At 34.1% G+C, this 24,380-nt stretch overlaps 1 protein-coding gene across 2 annotated transcripts; it reads right to left on the reverse strand.

The window, feature by feature from the left end:
- Positions 1 to 431: 431 nt before the first annotated feature.
- LOC147076573 (uncharacterized) lies at positions 432 to 23,955 on the reverse strand. 2 transcript variants are annotated; one of them, XR_015069321.1, is made up of 5 exons: positions 23,730 to 23,945; positions 17,200 to 17,334; positions 7,325 to 7,471; positions 5,521 to 5,640; positions 432 to 3,229 (listed from the first exon to the last, which is right to left on the reverse strand). XR_015069321.1 is itself a non-coding variant. In XM_085940339.1 (3 exons), exons 1-3 carry the CDS (start codon positions 23,874 to 23,876, stop codon positions 7,271 to 7,273), a joined length of 483 nt encoding a protein of 160 aa, XP_085796465.1. In that variant the 5' UTR covers positions 23,877 to 23,955; the 3' UTR covers positions 6,642 to 7,270. The 2 variants fall into 2 exon arrangements, 1 of the variants encoding a protein (XP_085796465.1); XM_085940339.1 differs by lacking the exons at positions 432 to 3,229; positions 5,521 to 5,640 and having other exon boundaries at positions 6,642 to 7,471; positions 23,730 to 23,955.
- Between the last annotated feature and the right edge of the window lie 425 nt (positions 23,956 to 24,380).

Raw genomic sequence — 24,380 nt, forward strand, 5'->3', positions numbered from 1 at the left:
AGACTAATGCCGACCCACTAAACCAGTTAATTCATGACTGGCCATGGAAACTTTGCGGCCAAACTGCAGGGGTTTGGTTTGGCAAGACATGGGTCGGGTTGCTCATGTGGACACGACCAGCAGGATGCAAAGCACGTCCTGTGGGACTGTCCACTTATGGACCCCGAACGAGCAGAGTTGTTTGCCTGGGTCCGACCACATTCGGGCCCAATAGGACACGCGGACATGGTGGCAACCGAGGCCAATTTTGCGGCCTTTACTAAATTCGCCAGAGCGTACGGGGAGCGCGACACTCACGACTTCCCTTGCGACTCTTCAAATTAAAGTCACTCTGATAGTTGCCATATAAATTAACCCCTAATTTTACAGTGTTACTAATAAAAAATAGTAGAGAATAATGTTTAACAGAAAAATAATAACACAATCGGTTTGAAGATAATTATAGCTTCTATTTATTTCATCAAAGACAAAAGTCATAGTTCAGTGAACAGATGAATTATTTTTACAAGCATATATTCCAAATACATAACAAAAATATCAAAACACAGTACTAACTAGTATCTAACAACAAAAATGCAAGACCTACATTCATTTTAATGGTCATTTTGTGTATTTTAATGTTAAAAGATGTTAAACAAGAAAAATTTAATTAAATATACATATTTTGAAAAGAACGCATGCACATACATACTAATAAATATCACGAAAAAAGTGGAAAAAACACGATGACCGACCGGATTTGATCCTCTACCTGCTGGATTCAAGTAATTCAGAGACAGGCATCTTAGTTATTTACGCTGATTTTAACCAGTAGTTGTGTCATCAAATGATTATGCAATTGCATTATGTTGGCTATCGGTTTTAGAACAAAATATTTTTTCCTAGTAAGTAAGTGTGTATGCATGAGACGTTTTCAAATTATCTATATTCAGTTTATAGAATGTGACATTCTCATATATTATTGTCTTATTCGTTGAATAAATAATAGTTAAACAATAGAACAACAAGAATAAATCATTTAGTTTGATGTCATTTAAATGAAAAATTCATTTTCAAGTTTAATTTTCGGTAAATTTAATGACAGGATGTTATACAAGAATAATTACATTGATCACATTTAATTTTTTTTCATTAGAATGAGTCATTTTGTGTGATTTCATATTAAAAGATTTTCTACAAGAATAAGCACAAAAATAACACATTTAAATGGATTTTCATCAAAATGCGTCATTTTGTTTTATTTCATATAAACAGATGTTATACATGTCGTCACAAATTAATGACATTCGAAAAGCTTTATACCGGTATGTATCATTAAATGTAATTTCATCCGAGGAGATCTTACACATGAGTAATCATATTGCTCACATATTAATTACTTTTCGCCAGAATGTGTCATTTTGTGTACTTTCAGATTACGGGAAGATGTACAAGAGTGATCACACTGAAGACATTTGAATGGCTTTATACCAGTATGCGTCATATTGTGTATTTTCATCTGACTAGATCTTTTACAATTATAATCACATTGCTCACATTTAAACGGCTTATCTGGAGAATGAGTAATTTTGTGTATTTTCATGTTAGCAGATGTTATACATGCGTAATCACATAGATCACATTGAAATGGCTTTATACCGGTATGTATCATTAAATGTGTTTTCAGCTGAAGAGATGTTACACATGAGAAATCACATTGATCACATTTGAATGGCTTTTCACTAGAATGTGTCGTTTTGTGTACTTTCAGATCACGGAATGTTATACAAGAGTATTCACATTGATCACATTTAAATCGCTTTATACCAGAATGTGTAATTTTGTGCTGTTTCATGTTACCAGATGTTTTACAAGAGTAATTACACTGATCACAGTTAAATGGTTTTATACTAGAATGAGTCATCAAATGTGATTTCATGTGGGACGACGATATACAAGAATAATCACAATGGACACATTTAAATGGCTTTACACCAGAATGTGTCAGTTTGTGTCGTTTCATGACATTTGATGTTTTACAAAAATAATCACATTTGTCACATTTAAATGGAATTATACCAGTATGTGACATTATATGTAATTTCATTTGACTAAATGTTATACATGAGTAATCACATTGATCACATTTTAATAGCTTTATGCCAGTATGTGTCATTTTGTGTCGTTTCATGCTATTAGATGTTTTACAAGAATAATCACAATGGGCACATTTAAATGGCTTTATACCAGAATGTGTCATTTTGTGTTGTTTCATCTGAGTTGATGTTATACACGAGTAATCACATTGATCACATTTAAATCGCTTTATACCAGAATGTTGAAGTGTGTGCTGTTTCATGCTACCAGATGTTTTACAAGAGTAATTACACTGATTACAGTTAAATGGTTTTATACTAGAATGAGTCATCTTGTGTGATTTCATATGGGAAGATGTTTTACAAGAATAATCACATTTGTCACATTTAAATAGCATACCAGTATGTGACATTATATGTAATTTCATTTGACCAGATGTTACACATGAGTAATCACATTGATCACATTTAAATGGCTTTATAACAGAATGTTTCATTTTGTGTGATTTCATGTTACCAGATGATCTACAAGAGTAATCACATTCATCACATTTAAATGGCTTTATACCAGAATGTCTCATTTTGTGTCGTTTCATCTGAGTTGATGTTATACACGAGTAATCACATTGATCACATTGAAATGGCTTTTCTCCAGTATGTGTCATTATATGTAATTTCAGTATACGAAATTTATTACAAGAATAATCACATTGGTAACATTTAAATAGCTTTTCTGCGGTATGTGTCAATTTAAGTTTATTCGTGTCACTAGAATAATTAGATTCATCGCTTTTAAATGGAGTGTGACAAGAGACTTTACATTTACTAAGTTTACATTGTTTAACATCCTTATTAGTGATTTTATGGATTATATTTCTATGCAACACTTTGTGAAGCTCGAGCAAGTCTAACGATGCAAAAAAATTATAGCATATACCGCACACAAAATTATTAAGATGAAAATATTTTTTTTCCAACTCTATAACAGCCACTAATTCGGGGAATGATTTAGAGACATTTCGTTTCATAGTGCCACGTGTTTTTTTAAACCTTTTGTTGTAATCCTCGAGTTCTTTTTTAACATCTTGTTCGTCGATTTGTATGATGTGATCAATTTTCTCTTCTTCCGACGATTTGAGATTTGCTGCGTTATCCTAAAAAAGGATTTATAATATAATTATTAGCACAGCACGATCTAGACAGCGTAACCATTTTTTAAAGTTTCATCCGCATTACATGTATGCTGTTGACTATCTACTGAAGTTACACAGGTTTACTAGTTAAGCTGAACGATGCAAAAATAATATGAAAAACTTTGTTTTAAGGTACATGTCGTTTTCATAACAGAGAAGTGGGTATAATCATCCTGTTAGTTTTTCGTTCTAATCCAGGTTTCAATTTGACCTCGATCGGCCCTGACAATTTACGTATGGTTCACATTTCATTTTACAAAATAGATTCTGATCCGGATGATCAAAGTGAAGTAGCCTTTTGTTTCACCCTGCAAGTGTGTTTGGCATCCTTCAGAATATCAATTTGAGTTGGCTGTAGTGTACTTTAGGTGAATTAACTATTGTTTTAACTCAACCATTGTCGTATCTCTAAAGCGAGAAGAGTAAAAGAAGGTACTACGTATTGGAACAGTAGATGAAGATTTCACAATGGGATAGTAGGTACATTTGCTTGCGGCATGCTCCTTCTATTGAATTATATGACCCATCGGTACTGTTTATGATTACGTCATGTGTATGGCTATTTTCCATTTTAATTTTTATCGCGCGTTTAAAGATGGACGTAGTGAACGAAACAATTTCACTTAATCAACCGAAAGACAAATTTGACAGTTGATAACTTGATTCAAATCTAATATGCATCTGCATGTGTATGTATTCAACCAGCTCTGGTATAGTAGAGTAGTTTGAATAATAACCTCTTCTAAATTATCCATTTTCCAACTTTATGTTATTACGAATGTTTTTATCTTTTTTAACGATATCCGATTATATTCATCGCAACTGTACCTAATATTTGATTTAATTTAATTTCATTAGTTACACTACTTGTGACCGCGCTGTTATTGGGACCATCATATATTATTTTATAATAAATTATATTTTTTCTACTTATTCTCTGTGATTGATTTTTCTGGTTAACCTAAATCAATAAAAAAATATATGTACTTACCCCACTCATTATTATAAATACTTTGCACGTAAGCATAAAAAGGGTTGCCCTTGCTGCTATAGATTATAGGATGATGTATATGCTATACTATAACTTCGGAAATATATTTGTTTGTACCGTCGTGTCGGTTTTTCTTTATACAAATCCACACGCGCAGTCGGAATTCGACAAAAATTGAAGGGTAGATGGAGGCAGACGAGCCGGAGTGCGTGGTGCTCGAATTTTAAATTTAGCCCGTTGCACCCCGGGGACAGTTTTACGGATTTTGCGGAAAAGGGCCTTGCAACACGGAAGTAAATGTTGCAACCAAGGCCTGAACAAAAACGATGCATGAGTGCGAGTGAGAAAGTATTCGGCACCCTTATAATCTCTGCGGCACGCGCTAGAGTAAGATAAAAAGGTCTACATATGTGTGAGTTAGTTTTCAAAAGTATCGCCGGAAAATCGTGGTGAATCGCTTCACGTAGCGTCGAAAACCTGCGAGCTCGTGTTGTTAAAATTGCTATTTTTTGTGTTAAACATAAAGTCGGTGGTAAATATTTTTAGTTAATTAAGTAACAGTTGTGTGTTGAATTAAAATATGGTAGCCGTACTGATAAGCAAGAAGATGGTATTATTTTTCATGGGTAAGTTGATACATATTCGTGATAATGTATTTGTATATTATTATATATTTTAATATCGGTGACTTAGTGTTTCTTTAAAATAACTTTAAATATGGTTATCTTTACCTAATGGTTGCATTTTGACCGCTTAAAAATACTATATAACGTAAAAAAATAGAAAATTATATTTTAATTCTGAGCGTCTAGTGCGAGCAATTTGGGCGAGCACTAGCGAAATGGTCAATGGTCTCAAACATTTGTAGACGAATGCGTTCACTCGCCTCAAACCAAACGCACGGCACGCGCTTCATTTAGCGATGCAACGGGTGGCGTCTAGATATATCTATAGTCGATGGTTGCGACCGTTATTTTTTATTGAAAATGTTGCTAGAATGTGTACATTTAAAAAAATATTGGCGTTTATTTCAGCTCGATCAGAGGTCAAATGGCAACGTTAGATACACATAATTGTTATGAGAATCGCTAATCGGCAAGGAGCCAACCGAGCTGCCATATTAGATCGGAATGCTTCACTTACGGACAATTGTATGTAGCGGCATCAAAAGGGGGTTAGTGGGGCGATACTGCTAGTATTATCATATCAGCACTTACAATACTAAAATCTTGTAATAAAAGTATTTATTTGTAAACCTTACGTTGTATTCTTCGAATTCCTTCTTAATCGCATGTTCATCAATGTGTATGTCGGAGTAAATTTTATCTGCTTCTGTCATACACAAGTTCGATTTAGCTATAACAGTGCTAGTGGTGTTAACCTAAAGAAAACAAATAGAAGACAGATCGTATTAATGACAGAAAAATAAATATATTCATTTTGACGAATTTCCGGGTAAAACGGAGGTCACGGAGGCAGTGGTCGGTATAGAAAAGTAAATGAACCGAAGCGCTTGGTAATTTTTAGAAAATGCGTGTGACGAGCGAATTTTTTTATATGTACTTAGAAACATTCCTAATTACCTTAGTTTGCAAAAAGTTTCCAGATATGGGACCAGCCGTTGTACTAACTGTGAGGGTTCACATCCTGCGAATTATATAGGTTGTCTGAAAACGCCTCACCCTGCTAGAAACCTTTATAATGAGTCATGGCCAACATCTTGGAATAGACAGGTAACCACTTATCGCACACCGCTAATGCAGCGGCTCGTTCCATGTGCATATTTACCCAATCCGCCAATTCACTTTAGGTATAAGGCAACCTCTCCCAATTTCTCCCAAAGTTTTTACCCAGCGAGGCACTCATTGAGAAACTCAGAGCTACCCCTGCCCAAAGCATTGAATTTCTCCACTAAGTCACAGCATACACAACTCACTATAGTTGATAACACCACACTGCCAACAACTTTGCAGACTACTAAATGGAACGCCAACAGCGGACTTATAAACAAAATAAAGTCAAATTATTTCATCAGCATAACAAACATAGACACTTCGAAACTAACGCGCCCCGCACCACACACAGTCATAATCGAGCGTATCAAGGGGCTCTACATCTGGATTTGAAGCATCGGTATTTTTTAAGTCTGGGAATGTCTGAGGATCCGATACCTAAAACTGAGGTCACCACTATGTGCTCATGGAAGAGAGGAGTACGGTGACTTAACAAAAATAATGAGTAAGAGATGAAAGATATTCCATTTAGTTATCTTTCCGTCTGCATAGATATAAATAATAAAATATGTTGTGGTGCTGATTCCTTCATCTCGTAGGAGAAATCACTGTATAACCCCAAGTTTTCAGTTATTTTTCTTTCTTTCTTCTCTCAGAACCTTGACTTAAGTCTACAAGCTCTTCTTTAATAGGTATATACACGCGAATACTACAGAAGGCGTCAATAAAATGCCATTTGCCCTTGGTGCCTCATATTATGGGCACATGGGTAATTGATTGCCACAAATATACTTTTCACCGCGGAAGCATTCCTTCCCAGCTGCAATTACTGACAAAATGGTTTGAAACTGTCAAATAATATAGGTTTACCTCGACTGCACTACGATGAATAGGAACAGTTAAGTAGGTAGGTACCTAAACTTGTATCTATGTATTCATCCAACATGCATATTTTAATACCGCGTAATCATATCAATAATAAATATCTCTCTAAAATTGCGACGGGTTAAGATAGATGAAATAATTTTACCAATTTATTTAATCATTTATTTAAATAGGTATATTATGACAATGATAAAAATATCGGAAGTTTTTTACGCAATCACCACATGATAACGATGTGGGGATGGCCCCTATGAACCCCTAAGGTAGAGCTGCACCCGCATGCATAATATTATCATGTCACATTATGTCACTAGATAATATCATCCACTATTTGTTTGTTTTATTGTCATCATCATTTTTATAGACTAGATACGAGAAAGAAACACAATATCTTCATGTTTCTACGTATATTGTAAAGTACGTACATAGTTTAAATAAATGTATTACCTGTTTTCCTGGGCTATATTCCGAATACGAACAACTTGGTTGCGGATCTTTATAATTAATTGTATCTTCAATAAACTCTTTCTTGATGTCCACTCGCTGAAATTCGGGTTCCGATTTTATATTTACCATGTCTCTTGTTTGAAGGTTCTGAAAAACACAATATATCTCCTATATATTATTATCCTAAAAGATTTTGGAAAATACGTTAACTTTTTTTTTTAAATACCATTTTGTTGATTATTAAAGGAATTCAGTTCAATTTTTGGAGTCCCGAATCTACTTCCATTTGAATCCGGCACAATCTGATAAAACTCGACACAATCACAGTAAATATCATTTTAATCGCGTTTTATATCCGTCACCATACATTTTCGCTACTTTACTGTCTATCTACCGCAAATTATTTATAATGTCGCTTAATACTGTCTGTATAATCGATATTTCACAAATCGCAATTAATATTCCACAAAATTATTCAAATCTGTAAGCAGCACATAGGCGTACTATGGGTTTTAAATGCATATTTCCTCACTAATTACTTCTAAAATATAATCTAAAACCATGTCACTGCTTTTTATCTATCAAACTAATAGAGTAATGATTGTCATTTGTTTTCTTTCGCTTATTTAGTTGACGTGTCAGAATATTTTCAAATTTAGAATTTGTGAAAATCCTAGAAAACATCGAACAGTAATGTGACATTTCAAATAGCATAGACATTTATTGCAATATTATATGTGTATTCATTGCCAATAGTAATAATGGAGAATTTTAATACTACTATCAATGAATAATAATTTCAGACACCTTGATTATCCTGATATATTATGTAATAGTATTCTTTTTACATTTAGGTAGGTAGGTAAATGAAATTCATGTCACGTTTATTACAAATAATATTTAATTCGCGATTTTATTAATAATTATTAAAATGCAATAATGTTTCTTTTTATTATTATTGTAAAAATGACATTACGTATCATTTATTCTTTATTACCCGTAACATCGCTTATATCTTATCGGTTATTGGCAAATAATATTCTAATAGTAGTCAATTATTACTATTTTACACCATAATTAGGTAGGTAATATAAGTAAGTAGCTACTACTTTTCCATTTTTGTACGTGAAAAAAATAATATCATTTTTATTTCCTCGCCCAGATAATTTGTTAAATAATAAATTAAGCATGTTGGGATTTATTCAGTAGTATTATTAAAAACCTACTAATTTTAAAATAAAATAGTATTTTTGCTCCTAAGCAAAGCATATGGACACACCCCTTCAGAGTGGCAATTATGAGTATCTTAAAAGACTTAGTACGAGACATAGTTTTTACATTTTTTCAATTTAATGGGATCTTCCCCCATTCAATAAATAAAACGTATTGTAACAACGCAATAATCTAAATGTATAAAAATTAGACTATCCTGCTGTGGCGATGGGTGGAGGTAGGGTGGATTCACCATAGATACTGCAGACTAAACTTTGTCAGTTATACGTATTTGTTTACATTTAAATAAGACTATAATTTACAGATGGTACTGGTTAGTTTTTAAAATTCAATTATACCCTGGGAAAAACAAGCCATAATACGCATCTGTCTATGAAATATTTAAAATTATGCCATTAAATCAAATATAATTTTGGATATTTAATATCTCATTCGCCGCGGAGTATTTAATTAATATTTAATTACCACAATTAAATAACATATTAATTATATCTAATGCGGACAGAACAGATGTGCTGTAAGGATTTTAATAGATAGAATAATATTTTTAACTACTATCGTTTGGTTGAGGCAGGGTTTAATAAATTATAAAAAAAACTAACCAACAACATGTGGAATTATTACATAGATAACATAATTGAATTCCAAATTTGATTTTTTTTAAATACTTCTTTGTGGTTGTTCACGCACTCTTTTTTTTATTGAGTAATTAATGACTTAGGCTACTAATTTCCATAGATTAATATAGTCATATTAAACTGCCATTGTTGCCATTGCAAACAATGAAAGAAATTAATACGAATTGTTATAGTAATCAAAATTTGTGATATAGTATAATATCTACCTATTTTTATCGTCCTTATCATCATCAATCTGGACCTATCCACTGCTGGATGAAGGCCTCTCCACGTTGATTGTATTCTTGACAGTCTTCAATTTCTATATTTATTAAAAATGCTAACGTTATTTATCGACATATTCATAAATCGTCGTCACCATTATCAATCCACTGCTGGATGAAGGGTTCCGTAACGTCATTCTACTACTATCGGTTGAACGAATTCGTGATATTATACCTATTTCTATAATCCTTATCATCATCGACCTGAGCCAATCCACTGCTGGATAAAAGCCTCCCTAGCCTGATTCTACTCCTTTCTGTCATTTGAATTGCTGTATTTATCAAAATCGGTGATATTATATTTATTTAAATATTCATATCATCATCATCATCAACCAGGACCAATCAACTGCTGGATGAAGGGTTCCGCAACCTGATTATACTACTATCGGTTTAACGAATTTGTGATATTATACCAATTTCTGTTGTCCTTATCATCATCAACCTGAACCCATCCACTGCTAGATAAAGGCCTTCCTAGCCTGATTCTACTCCTTTCTGTCATTTGAATTGCTGTATTTATCAAAATCGGTGATATTAAATTATATCTATTTATATTGCCTATGAGCTTGAATCAATCCACTGGTGGATGAAGGCCTCTTTAAAATGTTTGCATTTCTGTCGGTTAGATGAATTGCTATATTTATCAAAATTGCTGATATTATATTTACCCATTCAAAATATCGTCATTATCATCATCAACCAAGATCAATCCACTACTGGATGAAGGTTATACAAACATAATTCTACTCTTCTTGGTCATGTAAACTGCTATATTTTTTTTAAATTTGTGATTCTATATACTGTTACCAGACAAAAAAAGAGGAGGCCCCGGCGCGACAGTTTCAAATTCTAGATCAGCGATTTAATCAAAAACACCATTGCCCCTGACGAATGTTTAGAATCTCTGACAAAGCTAAGTAAACAATAGCACCCTCAATGGGCGAAAAAAATTGTACCTGCCGACAGAAAAGATCACCGTTAGGTTTTGACTTGACCGAAAGATTCCCTTCGTACCTCTCCCCGCTGTCTCACCACCGATAGGGTCGTTGCAGATAAGGGCGGACAGTATTCATTCTCCCGCCAAAGTGGAAGCGGACATCCGGGGTTGCACCTTCGGTGCGGCCCGGGGTCTTTACGATGTAAACTGTAAAGTCGCGCTCGTTTCATTATTATAAATCAGTGAATTCCTTTTGTGTAAGCGGCCCGATAGTAATCCCTATAACCACCTAAAAACCATGTGTCGCGTCCTCGATAAAACACTTTCGCGCCGATACGGCTAATGTGCTTAAACACGTGTTCCCATATAATGACTGTGCGATAGCTAAATCTAAGACTCCTGTGCAAGTGTAATTAATGATGTATTCCAACCAATGTCTGAAAAGTTAATGTAATTAAACGTCCCTGCGCAGGGAAATTGTCAAATCAAAGACGTGTTTTATCTTGAATTATATGTCCTGATGTCCACACAACCCTCAATCAAGGTGATACTCGTGAAGAATGCTGCCAGCATACATGTGAGTTCCCCAATCCATTCTTCCCGGTATTAATACCTACCCATTTATATCGTCATTATCGTCATCAACCTGTATCAATCCACTGCTGGATGAAGGCCTCTTTAAGGTGCTTCCACAAATTTAAATTGCACATACCTACACATATATTGTATTTAAATTAAAATGTCAGTGGTAGCAATTGGCGATTGCCAGCTGTTCTGCTAGGGATAACAGCCTGAAATGGTGTCAGACGATATTGTGAAGGCCAGACTCCAGAATAGACTATGCATATGACTCCAAATTTGTATTGGCAGTGACGAAATGAAAATCGTAAAACTGACATATCAGCGAAATGTCAAACTGTCTGACGTAAATGAAAATCCATCCTGAAGTGAAAATCCAACACCATGTAATTATGACGAAAAGCTGTCTGCAAGACCTAGCGAGACAGACTGGCGAGAGCCAGCTGGCTCAGCTAGTACTTATTATTATTTCATTAAATCAAGCTTATTTTATGGAATATCACTCACTTTTATATGATTTATAATAATAATTGGTATATTCATCGCGAAAGCATTATTTTCCATTGCAATACGATTTCTTAGGATCACAGAAACCTAACTACAAAAATGCATGCCGTAATTATAAGCAATACTCGTTGCTGTACATATATATTATATCCGTTTACAAGATATACTTAGTTGAAAAAACTGAGCTTTATTTAATGAATTATATATGGTAGCAAAGTTTTTATTTGAGTTTATCTCAAAACTTTTATTGTTATTATAGATAGGATCCTGAGATCTTAAAATCCGAATAATGCTGACCAAATGTTTTTTTTTTTGTAATTATTAATAAACATGTTCTTGCTTTTTCGTAAAAGGTAGTTGCTAGTGATTTTGAACAATCACAACATTTAGGCTTTGAGAAAACCACATAAATATATTGTGTCCTCACCGGGTAGGTATCGAACCCAGAGCTCCGGGATAGAAGACCAGTGTCTTACACATTGCACCACGAGAGCAACCTTGATGAAGTGTTTGGAAAATGTCAAATAATATCGGTTCGGCGTCGACTGCAGTCAAATAAATCCGATCAGTGCAGTATGTCTGTCTTCGCGCAACGGATAGATACGTCATATGCATATTATCATTTACATATACCTAACCTAACTTAAATAATCTAGTATATCGGCTATTATCAAAATGAATTTGCCGATGGCTTCCAATAAACAGACAATAACTCAAAAATTTGCAAAACAATTACCTAATTAAAATATTGTCAAAATAGTGTCAATTTAATTGTTGACCTAAGGTTCTTGTCCGATTACGGGAAGCCAGCGGCAAACAATTTTTAAAAATTGCCGATATACTACTTATATCATTTGTTAGGTTAGGTTTTCATTCTTTAATTCATAAATTTTGCCAAAATCAACAGTGAAAATTAACGCGGTTCCCGCCAGGCTTCCCGTAAAAAGACTTGTAGGTAACAAAAATAATTCACAAGCCAATAATGTGTAATTCCATGAGGTACATAGTGGATTTATTTAAGGATTTGGATCTCAACCTATTAGGTCCATACTCTGACTCATACACAAATTGTCAGACCCAAGATTCGAACTTGGGACCCACGAAGCTATCGGCCGACGCTTAATGTGATTCATCAGTGAAACGGCAAATAATTTTCAACCATAGGCGCGACGAAATTTGTCACTCGCTCCCATTCTGAGAGAGAATGTAGAGCTGGAAACACGGCATTTTGCTTCGTGATGGCGGCGGCCGTAATAATTCTTAAATTTACTTTAAAAAGAAAACATGTCAATGAATATATTATTATTGTTACTGATAAAACAATAAACAGAACATTAAATGGACACATGTTGGATTTATAAGACAAATTATATTTGGTTTGACATGCCTCATTTCCACCCGCGACCCGCAATCCGCGCATCGCCTAGCGACGATTTTTTTAAACCGTGTCTCAACTGAGGTATGGCCTTAAGCCGCGCGAACATCGTGGGGTTAAATTAATATACTTGTAAACATGTTGTACTATCCTGCAGTTGCAAGATTGCATGCATGAATCAAAAAAGTACGAAAGCTTCTGTATTTTCACGCGACAGTTGGATTTGTTCGATCTATGCGTCTGCGCAGTAGAACAATAGTTGCGAACCTGCCGACAAAAAAACGAACTACGCTGCGCAGCGATTCATTTTAAGGACAATCTATTTTTACGACTGTCAAACAGTACCATAAAATGACAACATAGCGTCTTGCTTACTCTTGAAGAATGAGATTGGAGATATATAAGCTTTATAAAACTAACCTCAAAAGCAATGCTGGAACCGTCGGCAATCTCTTGCTTTATATAATTATTGGTCACAGGGTTAATTTGATGGTTTAAGGGAACCTGCCATTCTGCATCAAATTCGAAATCATCCGGCTCGCATTTCACGCCCATCTTTCGAATCGAAAGCCTACCTACGTTGGATTATCGTAGCAGATCAAAACCGTGCAGGTGTCAGATGATATACTTTTGACAGTTCTGACAATGGGACACTTTATAGACGCGCTTAACCATAAACAAAAGGTGATGATAGTATTGCCATAATATACATTATAAGCATTACGCAACAGAGAAATCCAATTTTTATAAAATTATTATAGGTATATGAGTGTTATAATTAAATATTAATATGTATTGTCATGTTATTTTCATGACACACTATTTTTTATGATGGCAACTACGCAAAACATCGACAGGAGTACGAGCTGCGCACGCCGGACAATTTGTACGCAGTTCGTCAAACTATTTCCGGCGCTAAACAAAAAAAGGGCTTGAGAAGATGACGGCGAGCGGGAAGGAGTCTCTCAGTTTTTAGCTTTCGACCGAAGCAGACGTCTCTCTGAAAGTTCCGAGCCAAGGGAACCGGGGCACATGGCCTTGATTTCCTGACGTTTTGGAGACGTTGATGATGGCCCACTGAAGGACGTCCCCATCATGCCAGGAGATTGAAGGAAGCCCCATGGACCTGACGCATTCGAGGACGGCGAAGAAGACTGAAGAGCATTTGTGTATTTGGTATTTATTGTTGTTTTCTTCACGTTACGGTCCACCGAACTAGTATTTGATTTTTATTCTGAATTTGTCTGTATATTATATTGCGTTAGGCGCTCGTAATTCATTTGATTAATTATACAACTTTATACACTGTCGCCCGCAAGTTAATCTTATACATTAATTATACATCTGTTGAAATTTCTTTACACGCTTTTTATTTAATTATCCTTATCACTATTGTCTCTATGCTTTTCATAGAGTCGCGCACAAACCGGAGATTTATCTTCAATGAATTTATATGTATTTAATTATTATAGGAACACCCGAATGAGTAGAGTAACCAAACAGGTAACTGAGGTCTTAGAGGTAATGTCAATCTACCTACGACCCTGCATCTTTTCCCCTAGTCTCATGCTCTATTATCCTATCCCATTCCCTATCCTATCCTTCCTCCAATTCCCTTCCTATCCATACATTCCTACCCACCTCCCATACCTTCCTTATACCTACTTAAATCCAATTATATGACAGTGGCGCCCAACGTGGTCCCTAGTCTCATGCTATCCCGTCCAAATCCAATCCACTCCAATTCCCTTCCTATCCATACAATCCTATCCACAATTCCCACCCTACTTATTGAGACGGCCATAAAAATGTACGCCTTCAGCTGACATTCTTTTCGAAAAATTTGTGGCGTCACAACTTTTCAGTCCGACCTTAAATGTCGATTTTTGTTTGAAAATACGTGGCCTACCTCTAAACAAAGCTATAACAATTATGTAATGAGTCCCATAGTACAGTCTGAGCAGCTCACAGCCACTCAGAGTGAACTATGGATAATTTCTTTCAGATAGACCAAACGGTCTTGTAAGTAAAATGTAAGTAATTAAGAAGTCTAGAGTTTAAGGTTAAACATAAACCATTTCATGTGAATAACTTATGCGATATCAATATCTAAATGCTGTAAACTAAAGCTAATTTATAACTATAATCTTCTTTGCATTATATAAAATCATTTTGCGTATATAACGTAATATTTTGAATTCGCGCGAGAGAGGATAAAAATAATCAATAACGTAATTGATCTATTTTGGGCAATGTAAAATCTTCAGTGGAATGATGACATTTTTATAGCATTCAATTGGTCGAATACGAAGACACTTTTGACCAATGGGCATCAGTATAAAATTAAACAAGAATGTCATCATTTAACTGGACTATGATTCGCCAGAAATGTTGTCATTTTTCCGATGGCGTCCAGGATCTTGATTTAAAAATTTTAATTTGGAGAGTGGGAAAGTATAAGCCGCAGGGGAATGACGTGCCGTTCCTCTGCGGGGGAAAGTTGAAAATATTCACTCGGGAAGAAAAGTCGAGATTTAATCGCGTAATCGAATGTGCATCGATGCATTTATTTGTTTTCTGTGAGAAAGCCCTTGCCACGATTAGAGTTCGAAAGGCATTTAAAGTAAATATATCGTAATTGTGACGATTATCCCGCGTTCGATGTAAACAATTGCATCATCTTACGATTACATCACTCATCATCAGCCGCGCATGACAACCGGTTTTCAATCTTAATAGTCGGTGCCTTAATAATATAATAAGCGCGCAGCCATACCTATAAATTAAGTTAAATGTAAAAATAACTATAGATAGTTTTATATAATAAAATTAAGTAAATAAAAAAATAAGTTTATATAAATAATTATTGTTAATTTTTTAGTAAATAAATTATAGTGCTAAGATATTTGATAAACAATTAAATATAATAAATTCATTTATTGAGATTAATTTAATAAATAATTAAAACAGTAGGTATTACTGAAAGAAGTTTTTATTTTTTGAAAATAACCTACGATGTTTTCTCCGATAAACATCTGATCTAAAGAAAAGTGACAGGAGGTCAGCTGTCATTAAAGATTGCGTATATATTTACAAAAGTAAATTCAAATTGAGGGTTAATTAAATAATTAACGATCTATACGTCAGCTTATTACTAGCAAAGGCTAAGCAAAGGTTCTCAATCGGTCTAAGGGCAGGACCGGTTGAAGATAAAGTGCCTTTGGGATTATTCCGGGACTGGGGTAACGTCACTATCCTACACTTAAATCATTCCATGATAGTATTTATAGTTATTGCATTTATAAAGTGCAGTTGTCATATTTTTGACATCGTTTAACAATTATAAAATAATTTACCTAAACTATAGGAAAGAGAATTTTTAAATATGGTATTTTTTTCAACAGAAAAAACGAACGAAGTTTTAAGACGAGGTGAACCATAGACAGCATGATCTTAGCTAAGGACGATGTTTCCGCATTAGGCTCTGACATTATTGATTATACCCTTCCGCAATATAATTGTACAATGTTTGAACCGTATAAATGAAGGCGCAGAACCAATTGTTTGAAAATCAACGCGTGGAATCATTAGGTCCTATCATATTATTGATGTTTGAACATCGTAATAATTAGCACTTTTAATACCACAATGCCACGTTTTGTTTCTTCTAAAAAAAAAGTAAAGATATTCACACGTTGTCTGTCAATGCATTTTTATAATATAATATTTTCTGTCCGCAGTCAAATTTAACATATGTATAAATATTATATCAGTTGCGAAGGATGGAGGTGTAGGAAGTGCTCATTAATCTGTCATATGTATTTGTTTTCATTGAAATAGGACTTCAATCTACAGATGAAGTTAGTTAGTTTTTCAAACTCAATTAAACCCTGCGAACGCCAAGCCTTAATAAATAGTCAAAAAATACTTGTCTATCGATAAAACTAAATAATGAAATTAAATCATACATAACTTTTGATATTTATAGATAAAATATTATTTTTTTTCTGCAATAGTTTGATTTAGGCAAAGCTTAATAAACTTAAAAAAAATGAACCAAGTGTAATATGTATTCTTAATCCAACGAAAACAAATAAGTATATATGTATGAAAAAGTGTGCACAATTTTGTCGTATCGTCTGAAGTATACAAAAACTATTATGGTTTGGTTGGCAGGGTTTAATTGATTTTTAAAAACAAGCCAACACCATCTGTAAATTGTAGACTTGGTTCAATAAAAACAAATATGTACGTACGACTTACAAAGTTTGATGTGCACTATTTATAGCTGATCTTAACAGCCTACCTCCGCCCTTCGCTACTGATATTGATGCAGGTACCTGATTTTTTGCCCTGTATTCCGAAAAAGAACACCCAGGTTGTGATTTTCCATTGTTGGTTTGGCCGTCTTCAGCAGACTTATCCTTGAAGTCAACTCGTTGGCTGTTTATAGTGGCCGGGTTAGTTTCAGGATTCTGAAAAAAAAACAATAGATTATATTAGGTAGATATTAAACTATACTTTTAATCGTATTAATGATATTTTAAGACGTTTAGTACTAAACAAGAGAACCGTTCGATTCCTATGTAAGATGCCAACCAAAACTAGATGTAAAGCGCCATCAGATTTCATTTTTAGTCTCAAATTCGATAGATAGACCACTCTCCACGCAACCTTGCAATTTGGAATAGATTTTTTTGAATTATTTGATGAAATCAGCCGCCTGGCATTTACGAATACACTAATACGCAGTGCGTATTACACACACATCTTGTCACTGTATACAATTTCAAAGTTACTAGAGAATACTATACTTATCTACCTATTTTATTACTTATTTTCTATTAAGTATCTTAAGCAGACAAATGCAATAAAATCTTGAAAAACTGACATACACAATATTATCATAACATATCAACTGACGATTGTTATAAGTACATAGAGGTCTGAGGCAGAGGCGGCCCCTTGTAAAAATTTTGCCAGTATGATATACTGTAAGAGAGTATTATGATTAAAATATCGGTATTTTTAACGGAGCGACCGAATCGTGTGGCTTAACAACCCGTCGCTATAGGATTTGTTTCCCGAATATCCATTTTTGTCGAAATCGAAATTTTAATGCAGTTCAATTTCTTTTATCGAACTCTACCGAAATCATTTATAAAAACAATATATTTTTATCTAGGAACAGAGATATTTTTTTAAAAAACCCGAATACGCCATGTTAAGTTACAATTACTCCGTGGTGTTCTCCCGAATATCCAACTATTCGTACCTGAATATCCAAGTTAATTTCGGTCGAAATAGATTTCTGGCTGAGTTTTTATTTCCCGAATATGACTTTAGCCAATCAAAACGCGCTGATGCCGTGCATCTCGCTCCCACATTCACGCTGTCTAGCTCTAAAACAATCACGATCACTTTCATATTTTTCGGCCGCCCGGAGTCCTCTTTCAAATTTCGTCTTATTGATATTGTTTTTAAAGTTAATATTGTTTTAATAGTGAATTCATCAAATTTGAAGAGATCATTCATAGCTGATACATCACCAGTTCGCCCTGAACTTAGAGTAGAGTTATAGAAGTGAGTATTTTAACCTAAATAACTGCATTTTGTTTTGATAAATGACACAAAATCCCAACGGTTATATGAATTCTACAGTGTGACCCGGTCACTACTATGACGTAAAAAATAATTATTATTTCAAATTATTATTAATCAAACATTGTTTGTCTTTATTTCACTTTTAATCTAGGTCTTCTATTAAAATAAAGGCGACGCTATTATTTATTTTTGAATGCGCTGATAGTTAATTTAATGTAATATGTATGTTAGTAACTATTTATTTGATGAATATTATATACTTAGGATATTGGTACCTACCTAATATTAGCAGCCAATGGTAATTTATTAATTTATACATGCTATTATTTTGTGTTGTTATTCCTTACAATAGTAAATATATAATATTTATTTGGTGGTTTGTAATAAGTTTAATTGTTAATTATAGAAATATATAGATATAATAAAAAATATTTTTTGGAAAAAGTATTAATATAAAATTGTTAGCAAGTACGAATAAGTACCATCATAAAATATTGGAGAAATCCGTGACGTCAGTTAGTAATTGAAGTAGTAAATACTTACTTTTATTTAATAAACAAAAACCGATCGCCGATAGTCGCTTGATTTTGAAGAATGCTGATGAGCAGGTATTAAAACGCCAATAGTTAAAGTTTGTCGTCATAAGTATGTCACCTCGTAGCATAGTGGATAATTCGTGGACTGGGGCGTAAACCCAGGAGATGCAGGATCGATTCCTGCCGGGTGTCTTACTTTTTTCAAAAAGATTTTTTCTATTGGTTATAATATATTTTCTCAGAAGTGATTTTAAAAATTATGTATGTTCGATTATTAGAATGGTACATTCTTAAATCTTGTGAATTATTCGTCCAATAAAAAAATAGTTAATTACGTAAAAACTATTTTATTACTTAATCCGAAAAAAACCAAAAAATCGATTGCCGCATGTAATTATTACATACAAACTTGTGTAATTACGATCATTAAGTATTTAAATAGTAAAAGTAATTATTGACAATTATCGTGTTAATAAATATAACATTTGAGGCGCGTACTTTTTGACCACTCAGTAATCCGTGAGCCGTGCAGCAATACGCTCTGGTCTTAAATCCCGTCTTTGTCCCGAATATCCATTATTCTGAGAGAGCGCTAAAAATTTCCCGAATATCCACAGTGAGTACTTGTAAATAAAATGCATTTTCTGTGCATTTAATGATTTATACCAGTATATTATTCTTGGATTCTATTCTTAGATAATGTTGCAATCATACAGTGTAGAAAGAATGATCGATACATCTACTGATATTTAAATATACGACAATGAAATTGGTTTTTCGTCTCCTGTAAAATTGACATTTGGTCTATTCGGGAAACAAATCCTATAGCGACGAACCGTCAACAACAGGTGTGGAAAACCGTCACTGCTAAGTAATGATATAATTTGTATTAGTTTTCTTCTGTTGCCGCCTTTTATTGAGGGCAACCCCTAAGCAACGCATGACGTTTCTATTACCACGGGACGACACTGCCAGGGAATACAGAACTCATTTAGTCAAAAATATCTTAAAAAATGGAGTAAAACTCACAACATCTAAATGAATGTCAGACCATTTTTTTATTTTTAATAATCCATGTACTTGTTTTGTTGTACAGGGTGGTTTTTAGTAATTTTAAACAATCACAAACACCCATGCTTTGAGAAAATCAGATAATTGTTGTGTCTTCACGGGGCATCGAACCCAGAACTCTCAGGTGGAAGGCCAGCGCCTTACGCACTGCACCACGAGAGCCGCCATATTGTCTGACCATTGTATGCAATCTACGACAATTAAAATAGGTTTATAGATGTATGTATTGAAGACAAAAGTCGATTGCTTTGTTGAACCAAATCAATGGCACTCAAATTCAGTGGGTCAACAACTACGTCATTTGTTCAATTATTATCAATAAAATACCATGGCACGCATTTAGGCGCCTACATAGTAGATATCTACAAAAGTGACCTTCCATTCTCTATTAAATACTTTACGCAGTTTCACGTTTCACTCGCATCTCTTAAGAACATACTTCAGTGAAACGGCAAATAATTTTCAACTATATGTGCGACGAAATTTCGGACTCGCTGGCAATCGGAGAGCGAAAGTCGAGCTGTGAACACGTCAATTTATTTTGTGATGGCGACGAGGGAATTAATTCTTAAAGAGTGTAAAGATGACTAAAAAATGTTACCCATATAGGTACTTGAAAAAGAAAACATGTCAATGAATATATTATTATTAATACCAATAGAACAATAAACATAATATTAAATGGACGTATGTTGAATTTTTATGACAAATTATATTTTGTTCTGCACGCATCGTTTGCACAATATTCGCGTCGCGTAGTAACAATCGTTTTTGGCCGTGCCCCAACTGAATTATAGCTTTAATGTAAACGAGATAAAAAAAAAAATGAGTAGCGCAACGTGGCGTGGATGAGGTGTCTGTTAGGCATAACAAAGAAACCAAGGGATAAAAATAAGGAGGCATACGAGAGTAGGTACGCGACATGATAGAGACCGGCAAGCAGATGAAATGATATTTTTCTGGGTATATTAATCGATGATTGGAAAAATAAAGTCATGCACAAGGATGCCCTAAAACTCGTTGTATCGACTGATTCATAAAGTTCGGTGGATGTGCGTGGCAGCGAAGAACAAGAGACCGAGAAAAGTAGTAGTAGCTAGGAGAGACGTTCATCCAGATCGACTCCAGTTGATGTTGAAATATGTATGCAATTGTATTTCATAAATAATAGAATAAACACGATTCGACCAGTTGACGATAATATGACGTGTCAGTGGGCGGATTTTGATAATTAAAAGTGTCATTTTTGTCGACTTTTGAAAAGTGAAAACAAACCAAAACCTAATCCTAACGTAATTCAATAATAAATCATGTCAGGTAAATTGTACTTATGTATTATGACCGTTAACATTTGTTTAAATAACAGATGACAGAATAGGATTGACATCAGATGACACATTTTTCTCTGTGATTGTTTTAATTTTCTGTCATTTATTTGACATGTGTACCAGATGCCGCCAAAGAGTGCAATATTTAGAACCCTTGTGGCACAGCCTCAAGGGTGCCATCGTCATGGCCTGCCCTACCAAACCCTGCAGCGGTGCTACAAAAGCGATATATGCGCTGCAGGTCTGACATTGCGGGAGGCGCAAGAGTTGGCGATGGATCAAAGGGAAGTGTCGCGAACTTGTGCTTGCCTTAGACCCAATGCTAGGTCGAGACAAGGTGAAGAAAGAAGAGGTATGTTCAAATTAGATTAAATTTGACTATTTAACAGTGATTAATAATTATAATATGCAGTTACGAATATTTACATATTATTTCCTTTTCAATCTAAAATATTCTTTTGTATTTTTTTTAACTTGTCCGATCATATTGGCCTAAACGGCATTTACTACGGCCGTAACAGACTGTTGTTTTTAAAAGAAAATGATGTAAGGCAATTGCTCAACCACATGTGAATTGACCAAACCTGGAACCCTCGGCATTATAAGACGGCGTTATAATAAGATGTCTTTATTGGTTTTCAATAATTTATAATCGAATCCATATAATTAATATAACCATTGAATCTATATAATTAGTTACGCAAAACAAAAACTAAACGAAAACACAATAGAGCTATGGAACCACAGATACACAACATCCGCCACAGGATCAATAACGCAGACATTTATTCAAAACATAAACTCTGCCATCACTCTTGCTAGGAACATAAAAATATCACACGAACTCACAGAGATACTAACAGGCCACGGAGCGGTGCGAGCTTATCTAAAAAGATTTAAATTGAGGGATGATGACTGTTGTCCATGTGACGGCAACACATCTAAAACTGTGTGGCATGTCATCAACGACTGCCCTATACTAGAAAGGGGGCGATGGACTCTCAGGACTCGATGTAGACAGCATAATTATGAAATCGACCTTCAAAAGCCTCACGAAGTACTAAGCAATAGAACAACACAAGAACACTACATAAAATATTTAATAAAATAAAAATATAAATGGAGGAACCTAATTAGCCCCACGTCAATGCAACTAACCCACCCAACCACCTTGCATGAAAAAGCAAGGGCATGGTTATTAATATTTAAAAAAAAAATGAATATACCTACCTATATGACAACACTGTATTTCTAACTTACATAATATTAAGTTCTGTCTTTCTCGTGTAAGTATACAAATAAAAGCATTATAAAAATAATATCAAATATATATTTTATACCTATTATATTTACCATATTATATAAATATATACCTAGGTACTTATATATTTCAAATATATATTTATATATAAGTATCTAGGTAAAATATGTACTAAAATGATAATATATCTCTGGTTCAAATAAGTATGTTCGCTCAACATAATATAATTGTATATTCGTCTAAATAAAAACACATACATACAGTATACAAAATGAAAATACGTACACTAATACTAATGGGTAAAAGAAAAGACAAAAGGTAATTAGTTATACATACAACTGAAGGAAATGTTCGATCACATATAATTTGTACGTAAAACATTTCATCCTAGCACAGATCGCCGCGAGCGTTTTTAGACCGTTTACTATACATTCTCCAATTTTATTAGTGATTCAATATGAACATTAATTCAATTTTCAAAGCTGATTTTGGCAAAATTCATGAATTCAAGAATGAAAACCTAATCTTACTTAACAAAAAATCCAGTATATCTGCTATTTTGAAAATTTGTTCGCTGCTGGCTTCCTGTAAACCTACAAGAACCTACAAGAAAAGTAGGAAGGTCTTTTATACGGCTATATTATATTTCCGATAAAACATTTCACGGTGAAGTGTGATACGGCGAACTGCATACGTACAAGTTTCAAACGTCATACGTCAAGTAATAAAAAAAACTACTGGGTACAAGAAAAGACAGAAGGTAAGTTAGAAATACAATTGCGCGAAATGTTCGCGATTACAATGTATAAATGCAACTGTTTACGTACAAATTGCATGAAACCAAAATAATTCGTTTTATTGGCTATTATTGTTTGTTTTTTACGTTCTGAAACTTCTGTCATCAAAGATTCGAATCGAATCTTGATTGAATTCGAATGTTGTGCTGTTTTTTCTAGTTTCTTTGACGATATTAGTGACTAATTACTGTATTATATTCATCCCAAGCGACAAACTGGCTTATGTCTGAGGGATACATTCAATATTCACACAATAAATAAGTAAAATCTAACCTCAACGGTGCAAGTCACACCTTCGGCTTTCTCTTCTTTTATGTAAATTTCGGCATCAGGGCAATTAGGGTCGATTATTGGTACTTCAAACCAATGCTGGTCTTTTGCGTCAGATTCGACGTCAGCAAGTTCGCGTTTAATATCCATCGTGCGTATATTATTTAAAACAGAAATATAGCGTCCGCGATGACAGACGCTTGTGGCTTGCCCATAGACAAAAAAACTTCTTAATGGCATTTTTGCTTGTGCTGCCATCTTTTGTGACTAAAATAATATATTGTAAATCATTAATTAACCGAAAACTGGTTTAAAATATTGTGTGAGCTTATTAATTATTTTTTTTCGGGTAATGGAAATGATCAATTAATATTATTTCATCCATGAACATCATAAAAACAGGAATTATTAGAAAGCAGCTTTAATGACTGATTGAAATCATTTCAAACTTTTGGAGTTTTTCACGTATCTGTGTGTGCATGCACGACTTCAAAACAGCTGTTCACGTACGGCTTAAAATTTATGTCTTAGCAATACCTACCTAATAAACAAAAAAAAGATTCGGTAAAGGCATCGATTCTCAAAGCAAACAAACAATAATTATTTTACTAAACTTGAAATTCCTATAATAGTATGTAATCTTAATTTAACTGA

This window comes from Rhyacophila brunnea, unplaced genomic scaffold (genome assembly GCF_057557595.1).
Source record: "Rhyacophila brunnea isolate RB1 unplaced genomic scaffold, BYU_Rbru_1.0 scaffold_13, whole genome shotgun sequence".
Lineage (NCBI taxonomy): Eukaryota > Metazoa > Arthropoda > Insecta > Trichoptera > Rhyacophilidae > Rhyacophila > Rhyacophila brunnea.